The following is a 24,522-nucleotide window of genomic DNA, read 5'->3' on the forward strand; positions in this document are numbered from 1 at the left end:
GTGTAATTTTCTTTAACACAAAGGTCCCTTTGTACTACTCCAGCAGTGTGAAGGGGCCTTAAAGTAAATGAGAATCAGGGTCCACATACGTTCCTGATTTTGTTTTGAATTTGTGTAATTTTGTATTTCATTACAATAATAAAATATATTTTTAAAGGCATTTGTGCCTGAAATCTTATGCTTTTCATTGTACATTTTGAATATCATGAAGACAAAATGTCTCAAAGCACACAGAAGTCACACACTAAATTCTTCAATAACTGTGATAATACAGTGGGCAGCCTGAAAAACTTCTGAGATGATGGTAAGCCTCTTCAAGTTTTTTTTTTAAAGTAATACAGGCTTCAATAAATTGCTTTGCACCTGCATGCAGGTTAGAATTAAATTTAAGGTGCCTTTGTATTGTTATTTTGCAAATGGATGTCATTTGAAACTGTCTTACTCTGAAATCATTTTGGAAAAAAAAAAGTAATAGAACATCCCTTGGGGTTTGTATCCCCCACCCCTCAGCCTGTTTTGCTAAAAGCACCTGCCTTAAGTTGCTGAATAATAGCAGTGTACTAAAAATCACTTGGACCTTTGCCTGTCTGCAGCCTACTTTGTTTAGGAAGAACAATTTTTTCAGTATATGAAAGGAAACTAGATATGTCTCATTCAACAGTGTTCTAACTAGTTCTGGCATCACTACAGGCTTTCTTCCTTAGTCTTTATAGAGACATTTATTCAGTAAATAAAACAGTTTCAGGCAGTATTTTGAAGTTTTGCTCACCATGTCCATATTTACATACAGTTGTCCATCTTATCCTTTTAAGACACCAGCCTAGGTAATGATGCACCAAAAAATTTCATTTTTAGCCTAGCAACAGATATAACATTCAGACCTTTCTTACATCTTAAGGTAATGTATTGCTACATTAATACTAAGAGACATTCTGGAACAAATTTTACCTCAGTTTACATCCTGCGCAACCCCACTGAGATCAGTAAGTGGGCCTCAGGCTACGTCTATGCTACAGGTTTGAGGTGTGATTCCCAGTTTGCATACACATACTTGTGGTAACTTGATAAGAGTGCGTGCAAATATAAATAGTAGCATAGTACCAGTAGCACGAGCAGCAATGGTACAGCTTAGCTGTGCCGAGTACATACCCAGGCAATTTGGATGGGTTTGTGCTTGGTATGGCTAAGCTGTGTGGCTGCTGCCTGTGCTACTGTGGCTACGCTACTATTTGTACTCACACTAGTTCTCATTGATTCGAGTTACCATGAGTCTCGTCTACACAAGCAGGGAATCACCCTCCCCCAGGCCACAGTGTAGATGTAGCCTCAGTTCTATAGGTGTAAAGCCACAGTGTTATTCTGAATTTACACTGGTGTATTGGACATCAGAATCTTGCACATACTTAGGTTGCAAATGGTGTAAATCAGTGGAGAATAGCCCTCTGATAATAAGGCAGCTGACGAAACCAATGGGGCAAACTTACTTTAGTGACAGCTCCCCCTCAGACATTTAAGCAAAAAATTAGGCCCAAAACAATTAGAGAAAGACAATGCTTACAAACATTTTGGGGCACATTTCCCCTCCAGAACACAGATTAATCTCAAATTTTCACGCTTTAGTTAATCAAAACTTTAGGTTAATAAAAGAACCAATTATGTCCCTCATGGCTACACTGAGAGAAGATCTGCTCCTGCGGAGTTTCTAAGGGCTTGTCTACACTTACTGGGGGATCGATGAGCGGCGATCAATGCACCGGCGGTCTATTTAGCCAGTCTAGTGAAGGCCTGCTAAATCAATGGCAGAACACTCTCCTGGTGACTCCTGTACTCCTCTGGTGCAAGAAGAGTAGGGGGAGTTGATGGCAGAGCGTCTCCTGTTGGCATCACGTAGTATGGACCCTGCGGGAACCATGTTGATTTGAGTTGTGCTATTCACGTAACTCAAATTGCGTAACTTAGATCAAATTTCCTCTGTAGTGCAGACAGGGCCTAAGCTCTGCTTTAGTGGAGAGTCAGGATCCAGCCCTGAGGCACAAGATGAATAACTAATAATAGAATGTACATTCAATCATAGGTCTTTGTTTTGGTTCTAATATAGTTGGTTTAATTTCCTTATTGAACAAAATCTCAACATATTTTGGGTGGTGATGTGTGACGCAGGATTTCTCAGAACAAGAAACATTGCAGAGTGATATGTTGGGTACGCGACACATACACCCTCCCTGCCACAACCTTAGCATGTTGCATCTCCTTTCCCTCCTCTTATCCAATAGCACACAGCAGGCTCCTCCTCTGCTGCATCCCCTGTCAAACACACAGGTGCGCGCGCACACCCCCACCCCTCTGACACCTACAAAATGCTACTGATACTTTCCCTACATTCTCATCTCTTTTTCTGCTTCCTGCCAATACACGACAGGCTCCATATTTTTTCTTCTTCTGTGTCCCTTCTCTTATGCAGATTACTGCAATCCCAACACACTGTAACTTTCCTACCCAGCCAATGTCCCTTGCAGAGATCCATACTGACACTTAAATAAAAGATCTCATTTGCTATCCCAAGCTGCAGATAAGAACTGCTTCTTTTTAATGCTATAAGGTCTACAGTAGCAGATACCTCTACTTTCTGCGTCACTTCCTATGTGATGGGCAGCAGGGCTCTGTAAACATTCTTAGCTCTGTTTACAGGTTTGTCTAAAAGGACTCTTGTACTTAATTTACTGAACAGTTGAAAGTGTTGAAAAGAACACTTTTTGAGCATAGTGACTTCCTCTACATAGTGTCTAATCCAAAGCCTGCTGAAGCCAATGGAAAGACACCTACTGACTTCAATGAGCTTTGAATCAGGCTCATAATGAGGTATCCAGTATGAACGTTTTCAGTGCCAAACAAATAATAAGTAAATACATTTGATGACCTCAGTGCCACAATTGTAGGGTTTCAAAGAGAGTGTGGGAACGTTATTGGGATATATTTGAATATAAATATTTAACTTTTTATAGCTTGGCTAAGAGAATCAGAAAATGATAATAGTATAAATAGCTGAACAGTGTTAGCAGTGAGGAGGCAGTAGAATTATTTAGTTTGGGACAAAGGGTAATGGTAAGAAATTAAGAAGGAAAATGTTGGAAAAGTCTTCTGTCAGTGAGTGAAATGCACTAATATTGCAGAATAATCTCCCAAAGAGTAATGGAAGCCCCAGTGTTCAGAGCATTGAAATTCAGACTGGAGTGGGAATAATCCTGTATTAGTAAGGATCTAAACTAGATGAGCTAATATGCCATTTACATGTCTAACTTCTTTGATACAATAATCCTTCATGCTGAATTGTCTTCTTAACCAGATATATTACAAGATGTTATTTATTTTTATAACATGTTACTGTAAGACTCATGCAGGAGACTAGTTTTGCAAAGGATCCTTGAGAATTTTGATGTCCCAATGCTAATGAAAACTAGGGATATCTCAGAGGCAGCATGCTTGGCCTCAGAGAAAAGGGTAACAACCAGGCCTCATATGTCCCTCCTACCTAACACTGGGATAGGTAGCAATTACAACAGCAATTGGTAGAAAGAGAGAATGTATCAACATGGGAAAAAGAAAGGGTCCCAAAGGAAAAAAATAATAATAAAGAGAATGGGAACTTTTCCACTGGAACCATATTCCTTGGTCTGTGATGGTATAAGCCAGTGAACACCCTAACCTACTACATCGAGAGAATCAGCTTCTGTGTTTACAGGGAAAAATAAAACATTTATTTCTGAGGTGTCTGGAAAAAAGGAAAGAGTTTGGGGCTTGGAAAGGGGGAGGGATAGCTCAGTGGTTTGAGCATTGGCCTGCTAAACCCAGGGTTGAGAGTTCAATCCTTGAGGGGGCCATTTGGGGCAAAAATTGGGAATTGGTCCTGCTTTGAGAAGGGGGTTGGAGTAGATGACCTTCTGAGGTCCCTTCCAACCCTGTTATTCTATGATTCTATGAAACCATTAGGAGGGTTATGACCGTTTAGAGGAAGTTGGAAGTTTAGAAGTAACTAAAACACAAAATCTAGAAACAGAGCTTTGGTGGCACAACCCACTTTATATGTATTTGATATCATAATACTTTGTAGTGGCCACATTATAGTATCACAGTTGGGCAATAAGTAGAAGGAGCAGATGAAGCTTAAAAGATATACTTTGTTTCCATGCAAATGTTCGTAGTAATAAAACAAGAAAGACAGAGGAGGAAAAAAAGAAAACTGTTTGTAAATGGAATAGTTTTCAAAGTGATTTACGAGGCGTCAGCTGCTCTTCTGAGCTTTCAGAGGGCAATTCCATTGACTATTAACGTGCACATTGTTTTGCTTTTTGAAATGCCAGTCTGAAGGATGAGGTGGCAACATATAACTGGCCATTAGTGAGGACACTAAAGTTCTGAAGTAATAGTCTAGCTTAATGGAGTCTGAAAACAGGGTTACTACTGTACATTTCCTTTACCTTTAAAATGAATTTTTTGTGTGGAGGTACCATCATAACTTCCCATGTGGATTCTGTGGTGTACTAGCAGTTAAAAATCAGAAAAAGATGGGGCTCTGGCTTTAGGGGCTAATAAAGGAAGACGTCAGGGTAGTTAAGCACTGGAACAAATTACCTAGACAAGTTGTGGAATCTCCATCATTGGAGGTTTTTAAGACGTAATATGCTTAGTCTTGCCTCAGTGCAGGGGATTGGACTAGATGGCCTATCAAAGTCCCTTCAACGCCTACATTTCTATGATTCATCAGGGGCCGATGCCTAAATAGTTCTTTTAATCAACTTTTTAGAGAGTTTCTGTAACTGCAAGTGTCAGCCTCTTCCTACGAGGTATATGGGTCATTAGCCATTGATTCTCCATCACACTATGGAGTGAGAGCTTGAAGATGACTTTTAAGCCTAGATCATAATAACTAAGGACACTGCCACATCCAGGTCTCCTGCACACAGAGTGCCTTTCACTTATGGTTAGTCACCATCACTTCCAATCCCAGTCCTCTTTTGAAGCTGTGTTTCATTAGCTAGTTTTTGCATTGTACATTGTTTTTTCTTTTGCAGTACTGGCTGGCATAGCTCTAAGATCTTTGTAGGATTTGGTGTTTTACAGTCAGCCTTGAGGGATGCTAAATTTAAGAGTAAGGAAACAGTAATTAAAAGTGATTAGGACAAGAAGCCTTGATACTATGAAATGTGGACTCAATTGTCCTTGACATAGGCAGAACCAGGCAGCAGGTTTTGATTATAGCTTTACTTGCTATTTTAATAAACATGAGCCAGTATTCAAACTTTTAATATCCTGCTGCTTAACTATTTCCAAAAAGCTATCCAGCTCTTTTACACAGCCCTTGTTTAAAATTTTTAATTTGTTTGGCTCTGTCTCTGCTTAGAGAAGTTGTAGCCTCATGGTAACTCTTTTACAAGTGCATTTCCAGAATCACAAGCAATTGGTTTTTTCAACTAAGTGTTTCCGCATGTGCCCAAAGTGTCAGAGCTGACAGCTTTCCTGCACTGTTTTATCTGGTTCCCACAGTACGTATGAGAGACAAACACAGGAATGTGTCTGGTGCTGACTATGCCCCTCAAGGATACAATGATACTTACAGCTCTTCCAGGAAGCGGAGATTGTGCAGGGGGTTCGAGGGCAGCTTACTGATGTTGTTCATACTGAGATCACTGTAGGGGAAAACAGACAGAGCCTTAGTATGGCATGCCACAAGTGTGGTATCCAGCTGCTCATTCCACACATTTTTAAGTAGTACATTAACAAAAATTAGTTCCTCTGCCATGACTGATGAATCATTATCTAGTTAGCATTTTAAACATTTTTCTTTCTTAAGAAGACAGCTTTGTCAAACAAAATATATGCTGTAGCACATCCACTTTCCAAAGATTCAGGAGTGTTTTATCATGCTCTATAAATATGCTGGTGTGCTAAACAATCTTTTTAGTTGAAGTTATTTTAATAAACCACTATACCATATTACCATTTATTTGGAGAAATAAAAGGAAAGGAAATACGTTTGTTGTTTTAAGACTGTAGCATATTCTTGGGTTACTAAAAGTAGAAAAACTAAGCTGTACAAAAATAAGAAATTTGCATTTTTATTGACATTTCATGAATATGGAATATACTGCTTTTATAGTATAACCTGATGTACAATGCTATTGATTTTGTCCTAAGTTACTTTAGGTATCTTGTAAAAATAAATATTTTGATTAAAAGAAATGGAGTAAAAATACATTCCTCTTTTTAACATGCTCCTTTTACAGGTTCTCAGATTGCATTAAATAAGTGAAATGAACCATAAAACAAGGGTGTAATGTGATCCTGCTATGTAGCACACTTCCTGGTGGGGTTCCACAGTAGTTCCTGGCACAGGAAACCACTAGCCTTCTAAGCTCTGGTCAGAACTCAATCAATTTCTGTTTTAGGCTAAGTTCCATGTAATTAAATTTTATTCTGTTTTTCTTTGTATAGTTTTTATCAGTCTTTCCCATACTTCTACAGTATCATCAGAGTTGGCTTACCACAAAAGTAAATGTAGAAAAAGAGATTGCATAATAAAATAATGTAGACAAGATATGATGACATCCTAAAATAGGAACAGCATGGTTAAAATCAAAACATATTTCAGACCTGTATATTAGATGTAAGTATTTACGCTACCTATTAACCTCCCATTTTTAATAAGTTATTTAAAAGTGCCCCTAATAGTATCTAGTTATTTTATATTATTTTTCAATGACTGACTTTACTTTTCCATCATCTGGGAGATCATGAGATAAGCAAATGATCTGAATTTATGTATGTGAACATTTAAAATTCACATTAATCACACCCTGTTTCACAGTATAGAATAAATGTTTTCAGCCATCAATCTTTTAAATTCAGTATATTTGATCTTCTACTGTATTGATGTTTCCCTGAAAATGTACGATTGAAAAAAACAGTTGGAGTACAGAATCTAAAATAACAGAGAACCGTGTTAATATTTCACAACCATTATCAAATCGCTCATAGAAGTAGGCCTCTGTACCTTCACTTTAAAATCAAAGTGATCAATCAGGGAGCAGTGAAGTTATTAATTCACATTTTTACTGTAATATTTCATCAACTAATTCTTTCATGCCATTGGTAGGGGACTACCCTTTCATTTTGGCAAAGGAATAAAAGATTTATTTTGGCAAAGGAACAAAAATATAGATGCTGAAATCCCATCAGTCAAGTGAATTATAGATTAACGAATAAGAAGGTACAAAGCATTATGTTAAGCAAAATCAGTTGGTGCATGCATTTTCTACATAGGTCTTAATGGGATTTTGTAAATAAATATTGTGATAAAGTTCCTCCTCTGCCTTGGTGGGTCCTGCGATTTTTTGGAGCATTTGCTCACTCAGAGGTTCACAGCAGCCCTCAGTTTGGCCGCTTCTGCTAGAGGCTCAAACCTGCCGTTCACTCAGCTAACCTCATCACCGGCCAGCATGGGGGAAATGGAGAACGATTTCTACAGTCTCTGTTGTCCCTCCAAGTGGGTCGGGGACAGGCCAGATCCCTTTCCAAATTAGACTTTCCCTTCTGGTGTTCCTCACAGACCAGGTCAACTCCTCCTGTGTCCTACCAGGAGTTGAGGGAATGAGGGGGGAACCCGGGCACGCCCTCTACACCGGGTTCCAGCCCAGGGCCCTGTAGATAGCAGCTGTCTACATCTTCTGTATCAGCTGCATGACAGCTACAACTCCAACTCCCTGGGCTACTTCCCCCTGGCCTCCCCCCAGCACCTTCTTTATCCTCACTGCAGGATCTTCCTTCTGAGGCCTGATCACGCTTGTACTCCTCAGTCCTCCAGCAGCACGCCTTCTCACTCCCTGCTCCTTGCACACCCTCCACTAACTGATGGGAGGTCCTTTTGAAACCAGGCGTCCTGATTAGTCTGCCTGCCATAATTGATTCTAGTAAGTTCTTAATTGGCTCCAGGTGTCTTAATTAGCTTGTCTGTCTCAATTGGTTCTAGCAGGTTCCTGATTGCTTTAGCGCAGCCCCTGCTCTGGTCACTCAGGGAACAGAAAACTTCATCCAGTATATTTGCCTTCTACCAGATTCATGTACCCCACTGGTCTGGGTCTGTCACAATATACTTGCTCATATTTTATATTTTAAAGGCCAAATGCTAAGGACACCTGAAAACAGGAGTAATGCATCCTGAAACAGGTGCGTATATTGGGTATACTACAAAAACAGCTTTAATGTGAGCTCTGGCCAACACAGACCAAACCTAGCTCTCTTGACTAACTGATTCCTCTTAATAGCAGGATTAATCTGCACAGCGGATGATACACGTATAACCCCGATGTCCTCACCTATCTTAACTCCTAGGGCGCAGCTGATACCTGTCACAAGCACCCTACAGACTGGCTTGTCTGCAACGTCTTAGAGATGGTCAGAATATGGGCAAACAGCTTTCATTCCTTGCTCCTGCTGTGGACATGCACCAGAACTGTACCAGTCACTCCCAATATACACAAACTTTTAGAAATTTCTTTAAAACTACTAGTTAAATAAACATTTTCTCTCTCTGTGTGTGTGTGTGTGTGTGTATATATACACACCACACTGCCTCTTCTGCCTTTTCTTGGCTTCTTTGTTTTTACAACAGAACACAAAACAAAAAGATATTTATCTGCAACAGGACCACAAAATATTATCAATGAAATATGTTTACCCATAGTTAAGAGAACAACAGAAATGCATACCTCATGGAAGCACATTACTTACATACTTGCCCAATAAAGCCTTACGTGATCCATTTTTCAATAGAATGGAAGCCCTGGTGCATACCTAAGTTTGGGCCTCTACTGCCATATGCAATTACCCATTTGCACAGGCAGTTGTATTTAGAAGCAGGTTACTCCTTTGGGCCACTTATATCACTTGTCCAGCCATGCTGGAAGTCAGACAGAAAGAGTGGCAATGGATATGGTTTAATTAGGCCACAACTTTATTCACTTAAAATATCTGGGAGCATCTGGTAACAAATTGTACCATGCAGGTCATCATCATTTCCTTAATCATTTCCATACAATCTCCAGTCTGGTCCCTGCCATCCCATTCCTGCAATCCCTACTGTCCTGCCCTTGTATGAGGCGAAAGGGGGCTCCTCTCCCCACTGCTCCAGATGTAGGAGTCCCAAGACCCCCTTTCTTAGCTCCTTTTAAAAGGCTTAAAAAATTAAAAAATAAAATAAAAATAAAAACCCCTCCTCTTATTCAACTTCCTTACAGGATGCTTTTCTTCAAACCCTTTTCTAATTCATTTTATCGGATAACCATATCCCTTCCATACCGAGTACCCACACTGGACATCCACCACAAGTTTCACATACTAAGTTGAGATATTATAACCTAACCCCCCTGCCCACCCCACTGGGTCCCAGACCTACTGTGAAAAAAATCCACCCTGCCCAACCCAGCTATTATGGAAAAATTCCTTCCCAGTCTCCAGGAAAAAAGGGCAACTACCATAATGCCCACAGTTAGTCATGAGGTAACCTAGTCCTTTTGCAAAAAGAAAAGGAGTACTTGTGGCACCTTAGAGACTAACCAATTTATTTGAGCATAAGCTTTCGTGAGCTACAGCTCACTTCATCGGATGCATACTGTGGACAGTATGCATCCGATGAAGTGAGCTGTAGCTCACGAAAGCTTATGCTCAAATAAATTGGTTAGTCTCTAAGGTGCATCCGATGAAGTGAGCTGTAGCTCACGAAAGCTTATGCTCAAATAAATTGGTTAGTCTCTAAGGTGCCACAAGTACTCCTTTTCTTTTTGCGAATACAGACTAACATGGCTGCTACTCTGAAACTAGTCCTTTTGCAAATTCATGGGTGGGTGGGTGTTGCCAACCCAATCCTGGTAAAAAGAGGGATTCTCTCGGGTTGCATGGGGTATAAATGTTCCCTCACTCTTCTAGTCAGCAGGAAGGGCAGTGATCCTCCCCTAAATTTGGGCCCAGCTGTTTCCTGCCTGTCCTATCCATCCCTTTACACTTCCCCCTCATCCCCCTGTTGTAAGGGGTGGTCCTTAAAGGAAAAAACAACCCTTTTCCTCCAGCTAGCCAGACAAGCACCTCCATACATGGAGGCTGTGGGGAGCACATTTTGTGCATGCACCAGAGCCTCTACACACTAAAAATGTCCTCTATAAAGTCCAATTAGCCTGTCTGCCATTTGGGCTAATTCCTGCCACTGTGTGTAGTGATTCGGCAAGACTGCACAACCGTTACTCTTACTGGTGAGCACTTATGCCTGAGAGAAATCCCAGTGAAGTCGACGGGACTACTTATGTGAGTATCAGTTCCACAACTGGGCCTGTCGAGTTAACGTAGGCAGCCACAGAAGGTCATACCAGCAATTCAGGAAACTTGTAGAGTTTGGGCAGCCAAACACAAATTCTTGATAGTGCCCAAAGGGACCAATAAAGGAGGCTCCCAGTTAACCTGCCAGGGTTCGGATCATGTTCCCAGAGGGCATAGATTTCAGGACAAGGAACATGTCTATCGGTTGAGATAGGGAGCATGAATGCCGTTATCAGCACTAAGAGCTAGCTGGTGAACAGTGGTCCTATGCATTGCTCCTATTGAGAAAAGTAGTAAAGAGTGCTTTGGATTGTCTTATGGAACTCTGGTCTATACCAGCAGGGTTCTTTTTTCAAAGTGTGCATTTTCTGGGTCCCCTGGGCCCCCCCCTCCCCGCTCGATCGCCATGCTAGCTTGTCAGCAACAGGGCAGGTCTGGCTCTTGCTTGAAGAGAAGAGAGAATGGTGGGTGCTTGTAAAATAGTATTTTCAATGTCGTGATGAAACAGAACTTCAAATTAAAGGACCAAACCCTCAACTGACTTCAACAAAGCTATGGATCTGGCCCAAAATCTATACATTTTCAAATTCATACACTTGAAACAAAATAACTAAAGCCACAAGCATTTATGTTCAAATTTGACAGGCTCTTGCTTGCTACAACGATAAAGAAAACATACAAAATATAGTTAAACTTACAATTATTAGAATCCCACAATCCTTTTAACATATTTTTTACAATAGGGAAACATAATGCCCTGTATTACCATTAAAATACATGTGCAACTCCCTCTGACATCCGTGGGAATTCTGCCATGAGAATAAATGCTGAAGGCAGTATTTGGCCCATAATGTGAACAACATCGGACAGAAACATTTTTAAATTAATGCACCACTAAATTAGGCTAGAGTACCTCAAATGGCAAGAGCTAATTTGAGAGAGAGTGAGGAACAAAAACAGCAGCAGCCCATCAGTCTGAATTCTCAAACCAGTTATCCAGGAGTTGTCTAGGAATAGTGACATGTCAGGGAACAAACAATGTCTTTGCAGAAAATACAAAGATTTGCATGAATAATTGCAGAGGCAACAGTACTCGTTGCAGTGATATCTTTCTTAATCATACCCTGTGCCAGTCTGCTACCAGTGTAGTAATTAAATTACTTCCAAACACATCTGAATTGCTAGGAGTCCCTATAGGCATTGAGTAACATTTTCTGTAGGAAATCCTTCTGAATATCAAGGGCTAAATTTTCGGAAGGATAGCACTAGAAACCAAAATTGGGGTGCAAGTTTGGGTATTTGAGCCTATAACTACCTGACTTACACACGCAACCTGGTAGCTGAAAGGCACATGTGCTCAGATATGAACTCATTTTGCACCTGCAAAGAGGGAGACTGAGCCTTAGCTCAGCTCAAAATAGACTGTGGAGGATCCCCAGGAATGGTAGTCACATCTCAATCTAATTAATCTAAATTCAAGGGTTTCTTTCCCAGCAGGTGCACCTAAGGTATGAATAGATTTTCCTCTTTGCTGATTTACAATGTCAAGGGCTAAATTTTTGAAGACTGTCAACATTCAAAATGAGCACACCAAATTTTCACATGCAATTCCTGTCACTGAACACTATCAAACTAGGTAACTGCATGCTCAGTCAGGATTATTTTGCATGCATTTTGTAATTCAACTGCACAAATAAACCCTTTAAAAGTTTAGTCACAAGTCTGTGATCGCCTTCAATGGCCAACTCCTTCACTGTCACTTCTTTCCAAATTTATGAATTTCCCCTCACTTTTAAAACCTTTTCAGCATTCTCCATATAGCCATCCAAGTGTTTGAGAGAAAGGGAAATCCAGGTCCTTCCTTCTAATGGTCAGGATATATCTATACTTTTGAGCTGGGGGTGTAATCCCTAGCTCAAGGAAATATACTTGTGCTAGCTCTCATTGAGCTAGTGAACTAGAGCATAGCTACAGCAATGCAAGTGATGGGAGGGACTAGGTGCCCCAAGTGCATGCCTGTCCAAGACTCTAGGCATGTACTTGGGGCAGCTAGCTCATCCCACCACGTGTGCTGCTGCAGCGAGAGTCTTTTTTAGCATGCCAGCTTGATGAGAGCTAGTATGAGTACATCTACTCAAGCTGGAAATTACACCTTCCATCTTGAAGTGTAGGCATATCCTCTGTGTGTGAGTGTGCATCCACACACACGTAATATAGACCAGTGGTTCCCAAACTTGTTCCGCTGCTTGTGCAGGGAAAGCCCCTGGCAGGCCGCACCGGTTTGTTTACCTGCCGTGTCCGCAGGTTCGGCCAATCGCGGCTCCCAGTGGCCACGGTTCGCTGCTCCAGGCCAATGGGAGCTGCTGGAAGCGGCGCGGGACAAGGCACGTACTGGCTGCCGCTTCCAGCAGCTCCCATTGGCACTGGAGCAGCGAACTGCGGCGCGGCCACTGGGAGCCGCCATCGGCCGAACCTGCAGACGCGGCAGGTAAACAAACCGGTGCGGCCTGCCAGGGGCTTTCCCTGCACAAGTGGTGGAACAAGTTTGGGAACCACTGATACAGACTATACAATGCACGATGTGGTAAAAAGGTTTCATTAGCATAAGTTTGGGATGGGCACACTACTCACAAGTAGTGAAGCCGTAAGTGAGTTATGAAAGTCACTCAAAATGAATGTGATTAGAATGTTCTAGTCTACCACACCATCACATTATTGTACATAGGCCACATACTTTACAGGAAAGTTATTCAAGGACTATTTCTTGTGTCCTTCTAAATCCAAGTGTCTTAGCCATTATTACTAGGTATTTGTAATTACAGTAGAGTCTAGAGGGCCCAGTCAAAAACAGAGTCCCGTTGTGCTAGGCACTGTAGAAACACAGACACATTCCTTGAGTTCAGCTGAATGGTTCAGAAGCTGAGGAAAATCTACTATACATTTAAAACATCTCAAACCATCATTTTTCTAGATATAAAAATGTCTCCAATTTATTGCCACTTTCAAAGATAGAAGCAAGTGCCATGTATCTCACAAGGAAGTTGAGAGCCCCCATACTCTATTGCTATAAATTTCCCATTTCTAGCAGTGAAAGGCCCAGAGTTGTCATATGTTAGGCCGGTCACTGCTCCAGCACTGAATACATGGGTGCTGGAACTAGGGGTGTGGGAAGTGCTGCAGCATCTCCTGGCTTGAAGTGGTTTCCATTATACACAGGGTTTACATTTTGGTTCAATGGCTCTCAGCACCCACACTATACAAATTGTTCCAGCGCCCCTGACTGAATTCTGATTCTTACCCATTCTGCATTTCTGGCTAGTAATTAGGGCTGCAGGGAGAGGAATTCCCTTTGTGGAAAGCAGGAGACATTTTTGTGGAAAGTTGTTTTTGAAAAACGATAGGTATTTCAAACTGCACCATAGAAATGGTCAACTTGTTTGTTTAAAGATTCCAGGAGATCTTGAGTGTTCACCAAATGGTGCCAAACCTGCAAACATTGCAAGAAGAGGTATGGTCCAGGAGCATGAATAAAAATAAAAGATATTTTTTCCAGATTTCTTTATTTATTGTCTTCCTTTAGGCATAATGAAGAATCTTCAGGTTACCAATTACCATACTTAAAACAAGCTGTACAAGATAATTTAACTTGTTTTGCTAGAGTCTGGGAGTTTAACTAGCTTTCAACATATGCTAGAGAAGGCTTTAGTTGGAGGCCAAGCTACTAGTCTATTATTAGCTGATATTACTGGAGACAATTCATCTCTGAAGATTGATTTTCTAAAATGCATTTACATCTATTAAACGAGGGCAAAAATCTATCCTGGGATACATGCATGGCTTCCAATGACTTTTGGAAAACTGTTCATCTGCCATTAGAATATATTTTTAAATACAGAACATTACAAACTCTTTTTATCCATCACCAGACTAGTCTAGCGAAACTCAGTATTACAGAGAAAATGCATTTTGCAACTTACCAATTTTTTACATTTATATCCTCACAAACTTTTAACAAGTTAAGCCGAAGCATAATTTGTATAAATAGTCAAGAGGAAATACTGTTATTGCTGTTAATTTTTTCGCCTTGGGCTTTCATTAGCCTAATATAATGTACTAATGATTATTTTTATGGAAGTCTTTGAAAAATAAAACAGCCTCAGGTCAAAACACTGACAAGATGATACAACCCATTCTCAGTGACTAGGAACAGCTACCCAAGCAATCCACTCTCAATTAAATTGGATATTGCCTTATACATGGTAATGATGTTTCCAAGATATTCCCACCTTTTGAACACAGTATTGCTGTACTTTTACTATGGGCAGACTACTTTAACAGCTACCTAATACTATGATGGAGTACTTTAACTTCTCAAAATATGCCGGTCTTTAATGCAAATCCATCATCACAGAAATTAAAAGTAAGATTAAACATTATTGTTGTCCAAAGTATTTATATTTGGTTTGCCAACACTATGGCAATAATACTTAGCTCTTACACAGCACAGGGGAAACTGAGGCACACTGGCAACATGACTTGCCCAAGATCATTTGGCAGGTTAAAGGCAGGGTAAGAACAAAATACAAGTCTTTGTCACTGAATCCACTGGAGCACATTGCCTACTCTATAATACTATTGCCAACAGGCATCTAGAATACAACCTCCCATCATAGATGATGATTGATAATTCATTAGAGTCTATCGACATAAAGCTAGCATAACTTTTATTTTAATTACCTCTTTACAGTGTCTTCCAAAATGAATATGCAAATAAGCAGTGATATTACATTGCCAAATATCTAAGTTCATAACCCCACAGAAGCAAGTCTGATCATATAAATAAGTGCTGTAAGAACTTCCTGACAATTAAATTATAGTATTTATTCTCAGAGCTGACTTCACACTACATCTGCAATTTTTACTGGGATTCCATTGAAAATCTATGGTAAAAATGTGTTTTTCCACCAAAGGATTCAACCTTAGTATTTGGGAAAATCTTGTTCTAGAATTTAGCAGTTTTGCAGGGAGAAATATTTAAGATAGAGATGCAGTACACATCTTGAATACACTGTCTACAGAGATTTTTAGAATAACAAAAAATGGAAATAGCATGACTACTTCTGCCTTTCTGTACACTGGTAACAGAAACAATCTAAACAAAAAGCTAAATATTTAAAAATTCAGCCACACTTGCAGTAACATTTTAGAATAACCAAAGATCGATAACTGAGCCCATTATGTAAGTTTTTTTAATCAACAGCAGGAAGGATAGGTAGCATAAGAAGTTGATTTTTTACAGAAGGCTGTCGTTATTCAAGTATTTAAAATGTAGAGTTTGCACAAAGAGAGTTTGCATTAAAATGTATGCTAAAAAGGTAAATGAGACTCGGTTGTTGCATTAGGAGAGCTCTCGTAATGAGGGATATGTGTGTGCTCCTGACTAACAGGCGAGGGGGGAATCTCAGCTTTTCATAGATTTATAGATTCCAAGGCCAGAAGGGGACTATTGTGATCAAACATTCTGACCTCCTGTATAACATAGGCCATAGAACGTCCCCAAAATAATTCCTAGAGCATCTCTTTTAGAAAAACACCGAATGTTGATTTAAAAATTGCCACTGACCACAACTCTTGGTAAATTGTTCCAATGGTTAATACCCCACTGTTAAAAAAAGATGCCTTATTTCTGGTCTGAATTTACTTAGCTTCAACTTCCAGCTTTTGGATCATTTTATACTTTTCTCTGCTAGATTGAAGAGCCTATTATCAATTTTTTGTTTCCCAGGTAGGTACTTATAGACTGTGATCAAGTCACTCCTCGTTTTCCAATCCTTTAATCATTATCATGACTTTTCTCTGGACGCTCTCCAGTTAATCAACATCCTTCTTGAACTGTGGACACCAGAACTGGACACAGTATTCCAACAGCAGTTGCACCAGTGCCAAATACAGAGGTAAAATAACTTCTCTGCTCCTACTCGAGATCAGCCTGTTTATGCATCCAAGGATCACACTAGCTCTTCTGACAACACTGTTGCACACGGGGAGCTCATGTTTAGCTGATTATCTGCCATGACCCCTAAATATTTTTCAGAATTGCTGCTTACCATTCTGTCAGTACAGCCCACAATCTTTGTTCCTAGATGTATACATATACATTTATCCATATTAAAATGAACAGTGTTTGCTTGTTCCCCGCTTACTAGATGATCCAGATCACTAAGTATCAGAGCCTTGTCCTCTTCATTATGTACCACTCCCCTAATTTTTGTGTCATCTGCAAACTTAATTAGTGGTGATTTTATGTTTGCTTCCGGATCATTAGAAATATGTTAAATATCATAGGGCCAAGAACTGACCCCTGAGGGGACCCCATTGGAAACATACCTGCTCAATGATGATTCTCCATTTACAATTCTATTTGAGACCTATCGGTTTGCCAGCTTTTAATCCATTTAATGAGTGTCAGGTTAATTTTATATTGTTCTAATTTTTTAAGCAAAACGTTGTGTGGTATCAAATGAAATGCCCTACAGAAGTCTAAATATATTACATCAACATTATTACTTTTATCAACAATTTTTTTAATCTTATCAGGACAAGAGATCAAGTTAATTTGACAGGATCTATCTTCCATAACCCCACTGATTTGCATGAATTATATTACCTTCCTTTCAATCTTCATTAATAGAGGCCTGTATCAGTCATTCCATTATTATTCCTGGGATCAGTGTCAGACTGACAAGCCTGTAATTACCTGGATTATTCCATTTATAGTGTTCCAAAACTTATTGAAAATCAGCATTAATGATCCTGCGAGCTCCTCAGCCAGCTCTTTTAATAACTCTTGGGTGCAGGTTATTTGGACTTGCTGATTTATAAATGTCTAACTTTAGTAGCTGCTGATTAACACCATCCTTGGAAAGCAGCATGTATTTCCCCCCTACCTGTCCCTCTTCCCTCCAGAGATGCTAGATCCAGCAACATCACTTTCCTGGAGGAGGCCATGGGCCACATCCTCAGGTGGTGTAAATCATTGTAGCTCCACTGAAGCCAATGAGGAGGATCTGGCCCATTGTGGAGATTCCTGGAGAGAGGGGAAGCTACATGAGAAATGCTCTTTACACCCTTTCCCTTGCTTTGTGCCCTCACAAAGGGCTAGGCATAGTTGAACCCATCATGTGAATACCACATAACTGACCCAGATAAACCATTCCTATCAAATCAGGACTGAATTTAACACAAACGAAAACAACAAGGAGTTCTTGTGGCACCTTAGAGACGAACAAACGTATTTGGGCATAAGCTTTCCTGGGCTAAAACCCACTTCTTCAGATGCACGGCGTGAAAAATACAGTCAGCAGTATATATATTACAGCACATGAAAATATGGGAGTTGCCTTACCAAGTGAGGGGTCAGTGCTAATGAGGCCAATTCAATCAAGGTGGAAGCGGCCTATTGAATTGAATTGGCCTCGTTAGCACTGACCCCCCACTTGGTAAGGCAACTCCCATCTCCCATCTTTTCATGTGCTGTAATATATATACTGCTGACTGTATTTTTCATGCCATGCATCTGATGAAGTGGGTTTTAGCCCATGAAAGCTTATGCCCAAATACATTTGTTAGTCTCTAAGGTGCCACGAGGACTCCTCGTTGTTTTTGCTGATACAGACTAACACGGCTACCATTCTAAAAACAGAGATATTATAAAACACTGATTCAAATTCTGCTTTTCATTACACCTGTCAATAGAGTTGCTCAGGTGCATCCAAGAGCAAACTCTTATTGCAGAAGCTTTGCAATATAGTCATTTTAAACAGCACATATTCTTGAACATTGTAGGCCTTTTTCTGATATAAATGGGTATCAAAGGCTTACTTAAATCTGGACTGTGGAACATTTGTAAAGCAAACACTTCATGCATGATTAATCTTTTCAGGAAACAATTTTACCATTCAGTTTAGCCAAGACTCCAGCAGAGGGAGCAGAGCAGAACAAATAATTAGAGTAAAAAAGAAAGTAAAGATCAAAGATCAGATAAAACACACAGAGTTCTGAATTAATCTGACAGGTACCTGACATTTTATTTTAGGTGCCAAGATTTTAGCACTCTGCTTTTTCTAAGTATCAAATGCATGATGCTTACTGTCATAAAATCATCCATTTCCGTTCAGATCTGCTACCTGGCTGTTCACTTGAAGTTGATAACTCAACATGGTAGGCAATAATTATCAGGATATGTTACAAAAATACCCTGGGGTGTCAATCATTTATTGTACTTAGCTAATATATTACAAGGCTTAAATAGTGGAATATTGTAACACACAGTAGCAGGCAGAGCCGATTAAGTGAGAAAAGAATGAGATTTGTTCCTCAAGTAGTATTTAGTATTATTTTTTAAAATAGTATTTATATAATTTGTATTTCTGCCTCTCTAAATAAAATATACTTCTCAAGCAGCACAGAATCCCTATTTCTCCTGTTCAAATGTATAGAGTGACCTCTAAGACCATAAGAGCAGCCATACTGGATCAGACCAAAGGTCCATCTAGCCCAGTGTCCTGTCTTCCGACAGTGGCCAATGCCCGGTGCCCCAGAGGGAATAAACAGAACAGGTAATCTTCAAGTGATCCATTCCTGTCGCCCATTCCCAGCTTCTGGCAAACAGAGGTTAGGGACACCATCCCTGCCCATCCTGGCTAATAGCCATTGATGGACCTATACTCCATGAATTTATCTAGTTCTTTTTGAACCCTGTTATAGACTTGACCTTCACAACATCCTCTGGCAAGGAGTTCCACAGGTTGACTTGCACTGTGTGAAAAAATACTTCCTTCTGTTTGTTTTAAACCTGCTGCCTATTAATTTCATTTGGTGGACCCTAGTTCTTGTGTTATCTGAAGGAGCAAACAACACTACCTTATTTACTTTCTCCACACCAGTCATGATTTTATAGACCTCTAACATATTCCCCCTTAGCCGTCTCTTTTCTAAGATGAAAAGTCTCAATCTTATTAATCTCTCCTCATAAGGAAGCTGTTCCATACTCCTAATAAATTTTGAGATGGGGCAACCACATCTGCATGCAGTATTCAAGATGCGGGCATACCGTGGATTTTTATAGAGGCAGTATGATATTTTCTGTCTTATTATCTATACCTTTCTTAATGATTCCCAACATTCTGTTTGCTCTTTTGACTGTTGCTGTACATTGAGTGGATGTTTTCAGAGAACTATCCACAATGACTCCAAGATCTCTTTCTTGAGTGGTAACAGCTAATTTGGACCCCATCATTTTATATGTATAGTTGGGATTATGTTTTCCAATGTGCATTACTTTGCATTTATCGAGATAGAGTTTCATCTGCCATTTTGTGGCCCAGTCACTCAGTTTTGAGAGATCCTTTTGTAGCTCTTTGCAGTCTGCCTGGGTCTTAACTATCTTAAGTAGTTTTCAGAGTAACAGCCGTGTTAGTCTGTCTTTGCAAAAAGAAAAGGAGTACTTGTGGCACCTTAGAGACTAACCAATTTATTTGAGCATGAGCTTTTGTGAGCTACAGCATCTGATGAAGTGAGCTGTAGCTCACGAAAGCTCATGCTCAAATAAATTGGTTAGTCTCTAAGGTGCCACAAGTACTCCTTTTCTTTAAGTAGTTTTGTATCATCTGCTAATTTTGCCACCTCACTGTTTACCCCTTTTTTCAGATCATTTATGAATATGGTGAATAGGACTGGGCCCAGTACAGACCTCTGGGGGACACCACTATTTACCTCTCTCCATTCTGAAAACTGACCATTTATTCCTACCCTTTGTTTCCTATCTTTTAGCCAGTTACCAATCCATGAGAGAACCTTCCCTCTTATCCCATGACTGCTTACTTTGCTTGAGAGCCTTTGGTGAGGGACCTTGTCAAAGGCTTTCTGAAAATCTAAGTACACTATATCCATTAGATCCCCCTTGTCCCCATGCTTGTTGACCCTCTCAAAGAATTCTAGTAGATTGGTGAGGCATAATTTCCCTTTACTATAGCCATGTTGACTCTTCCCCCAACAAATTATGTTCATCTACGTGTCTGATAATTTTGTTCTTTATTATAGTTTCAACCAGTTTGCCCAGTACTGAAGTCAGGCTTACCGGCCTGTAATTGCTGGGGTCACCTATGGAGTCCTTTTTAAAAATTGGCGTCACATTAGCTATCCTCCAGCCGTTTGATACAGAAGCTGATTTAAATGATAGGTTACAGACGACAGTTAGTAGTTCTGCAATTTCACTTTTGAGTTCCTTCAGAACTCTTGGGTGAATATATCTGGTCCTGGTGACTTATTACTGTTTGGTTTATCAATTTGTTCCAAAACCACCTCTAATGACACCTCAATCTGGGACAGTTCCTCAGATTTGTCACCTAAAAAGAATAGCTCAGGTTTGGGAATCTCTCTCACATCCTCAACTATGAAGACCGATGCAAAGAATTCATTTAGTTTCTCCACAATGGCCTTATCATCCTTAAGTGCGCCTTTAGCATCTCGATTGTCCAGTGGCCCCACTGGCTGTTTAGCAGGCTTTCTGCTTCTGATGAATGTAAAAAAATTTTTGCTATTAGTTTCTGGCTAGCTGTTCTTCAAATTCTTTTTTGGCCTTCCTAATTATATTTTTACACTTCATTTGCCAGAGTTTATGCTCCTATCTATTTTCCTCATTAGAATGTAACCTCCACTTTTTAAAGGATGCCTTTTTGCCTCTCACTGCTTCTTTTACTTTATTGTTTAGCCAGGGTAGCTCTTTTTTTGTTTCTCTTACTATATTTTTTAATTTGGTGTATACATTTAAGTTGAGCCTCTATTATGGTGTCTTTAAAAAGTTTCCATGTGGCTTGCAGGGTTTTTACTTTTGGTGCTGTACCTTTTAATTTCGGTTTAGCTAACCTCTTAATTTTTGTGTAGTTCCCCTTTCTGAAATTAAATGCTAGTGTTGGTCCGGTATAGTGTCTTCCCCGCCACAGGAAGGTTAAATTTAATTATGCTATGGTCACTATTAGCAAGCAGGAAAACAAGTACCCTTTATTATGAGGTATACAGAAGGCTTGAATATTTTTGTTTGTTTGTGTTTTGTGGCTGTTTTTGACATTAAAATATCAGGTCTTGTATAGTCTGTTTTTGCCAGAGGTCTGGAGAAACAGTAGGCATTCATAAGTGATGAGACAGAGTAAAAATTTATAGATTCTAAAGCCACAAGGATTACGGTGATGATCTAGTCTGACCTCCTGCATGATACAGGACATAGAATTTTCACAAAATAATTCCTGTTTGAACTGAAGCATAGGTTTTAGAGAAACATCAAATCTTGATTTACAAATTGCCAGTGATGGAGAATCCAGCCACAGCCCTCTGTAAATTGTTTGAAGGTTAATTACCCTCACTATTAAAAAAAGTATGCATTATTTCCATTCTGAATTTGTCCAGCTTAAACTTCCAGCCATTGTATTGTCTTATACCTTTGTCTGCTAGACTGAAGAGCCCATTATAAATATTTGTTCATCATGTATGCACTTATAAACGGTGACCAAGTCACCTCTTAACCTTCTCTTTATTAAGCTAAATAAACAGTCTCTCACTGTAAGACATGTTTTCCATTCCTTTCACCATTCTCATAGCTCTTCTCTGAATCCTCTCCAAGTTGTCAATATCTTCTTGAATTGTGAGCACCAGAACTGGACACACTCTTTCTGAAGCAGCTGCACCAGTGCCAAACACAGAGATAATATTCCCTCCCTAGTCCTACTTGAGTCGGCTAAAATTCTTTCTGCCCACAATTTCTCAGGTTTCAGAAAGTTTAAAACTCTTCGTGTTTTGGTTGTTTTTGTTAACATCCATTTCACTCAAGCTCCTGGCAAAGATTTAGGGGAAAAAATTATTGTGAAAGAACCAACACCTTTGTCCACTTTAGAATTTTTGGGCCCAACTCTTGTCTCACATCAAGTTTACAGCAGGTTGAGTCCAGTGAATTAATTGGAGCTACTCTTAGTTTCTGTTGCTTTAAATGAGGAGAGAATCCAGTAAGGAAAGAATATCTCAGAGAATACAAACACTATGAGCTACCCAGAAGAGAATCCAAGATTTGTCTGCAAATACTGGAAGGATTAAAACAAAGATCTAAAAGTTGTAAATAGCTTGTTTCCTAAATTGCACATTATAGGCCAAATTAACTCTGTCTTCAGTTACACTGGTGACTGGGCCAAATACCAACTGCTAATTATGCACAACACAACTCCTGGGGCCAGTTTTGTTCAATATCTTCATAAATGATCTGGAGGATGGTGTGGATTGCACTCTCAGCAAATTTGCGGATGATACTAAACTGGGAGGAGTGGTAGATACGCTGGAGGGGAGGGATAGGATACAGAAGGACCTAGACAAATTGGAGGATTGGGCCAAAAGAAATCTGATGAGGTTCAATAAGGATAAGTGCAGGGTCCTGCACTTAGGACGGAAGAACCCACAACGGCCAGCCCTCTGTGGAGATAGAGGTGGTTAGGGACTATTTAGAAAAGCTGGACGTGCACAAGTCCATGGGGCCGGACGAGTTGCATCCGAGAGTGCTGAAGGAATTGGCGGCTGTGATTGCAGAGCCATTGGCCATTATCTTTGAAAACTCGTGGCGAACCGGGGAAGTCCCGGATGACTGGAAAAAGGCTAATGTAGTGCCAATCTTTAAAAAAGGGAAGAAGGAGGATCCTGGGAACTACAGGCCAGTCAGCCTCACCTCAGTCCCTGGAAAAATCATGGAGCAGGTCCTCAAAGAATCAATCCTGAAGCACTTGCATGAGAGGAAAGTGATCAGGAACAGCCAGCATGGATTCACCAAGGGAAGGTCATGCCTGACTAATCTAATCGCCTTCTATGATGAGATTACTGGTTCTGTGGATGAAGGGAAAGCAGTGGATGTATTGTTTCTTGACTTTAGCAAAGCTTTTGACATGGTCTCCCACAGTATTCTTGTCAGCAAGTTAAGGAAGTATGGGCTGGATGAATGCACTATAAGGTGGGTAGAAAGCTGGCTAGATTGTCGGGCTCAACGGGTAGTGATCAATGGCTCCATGTCTAGTTGGCAGCCGGTATCAAGTGGAGTGCCCCAAGGGTCAGTCCTGGGGCCGGTTTTGTTCAATATCTTCATAAATGATCTGGAGGATGGTGTGGATTGCACTCTCAGCAAATTTGCGGATGATACTAAACTGGGAGGAGTGGTAGATACGCTGGAGGGGAGGGATAGGATACAGAAGGACCTAGACAAATTGGAGGATTGGGCCAAAAGAAATCTGATGAGGTTCAATAAGGATAAGTGCAGGGTCCTGCACTTAGGACGGAAGAACCCAATGCACAGCTACAGACTAGGGACCGAATGGCTAGGCAGCAGTTCTGCGGAAAAGGACCTAGGGGTGACAGTGGACGAGAAGCTGAATATGAGTCAGCAGTGTGCCCTTGTTGCCAAGAAGGCCAATGGCATTTTGGGATGTATAAGTAGGGGCATAGCGAGCAGATAGAGGGACGTGATCGTTCCCCTCTATTCGACATTGGTGAGGCCTCATCTGGAGTACTGTGTCCAGTTTTGGGCCCCACACTTCAAGAAGGATGTGGATAAATTGGAGAGAGTCCAGCGAAGGGCAACAAAAATGATTAGGGGTCTGGAACACATGAGTTATGAGGAGAGGCTGAGGGAGCTGGGATTGTTTAGCCTGCAGAAGAGAAGAATGAGGGGGGATTTGATAGCTGCTTTCAACTACCTGAAAGGGGGTTCCAAAGAGGATGGCTCTAGACTGTTCTCAATGGTAGCAGATGACAGAACGAGGAGTAATGGTCTCAAGTTGCAGTGGGGGAGGTTTAGATTGGATATTAGGAAAAACTTTTTCACTAAGAGGGTGGTGAAACACTGGAATGCGTTACCTAGGAAGGTGGTAGAATCTCCTTCCTTAGAGGTTTTTAAGGTCAGGCTTGACAAAGCCCTGGCTGGGATGATTTAACTGGGAATTGGTCCTGCTTCGAGCAGGGGGTTGGACTAGATGACCTTCTGGGGTCCCTTCCAACCCTGATATTCTATGATTCTATGATTCTATGCATAGTATGAGCCAGATTTTGGCTTCAGTTACACCCATACATGCCCAA

General features: G+C 40.4%; 1 protein-coding gene across 3 annotated transcripts in view; it reads right to left on the reverse strand.

The window, feature by feature from the left end:
- Positions 1–24,522, reverse strand: part of LGR5 (leucine rich repeat containing G protein-coupled receptor 5) — a 127,431-nt gene that overhangs the window by 65,143 nt on the left and 37,766 nt on the right. For all 3 annotated transcript variants that reach the window (XM_084636860.1, XM_084636859.1, XM_084636861.1), the window contains exon 2: positions 5,613–5,684. In XM_084636860.1, coding sequence (XP_084492986.1) covers positions 5,613–5,684 — 72 coding nt within the window. The remainder of the gene's footprint in view (positions 1–5,612; positions 5,685–24,522) is intronic.

Source organism: Lepidochelys olivacea (genome assembly GCF_965140295.1).
Source record: "Lepidochelys olivacea isolate rLepOli2 genome assembly, chromosome: 1".
NCBI lineage: Eukaryota > Metazoa > Chordata > Testudines > Cheloniidae > Lepidochelys > Lepidochelys olivacea.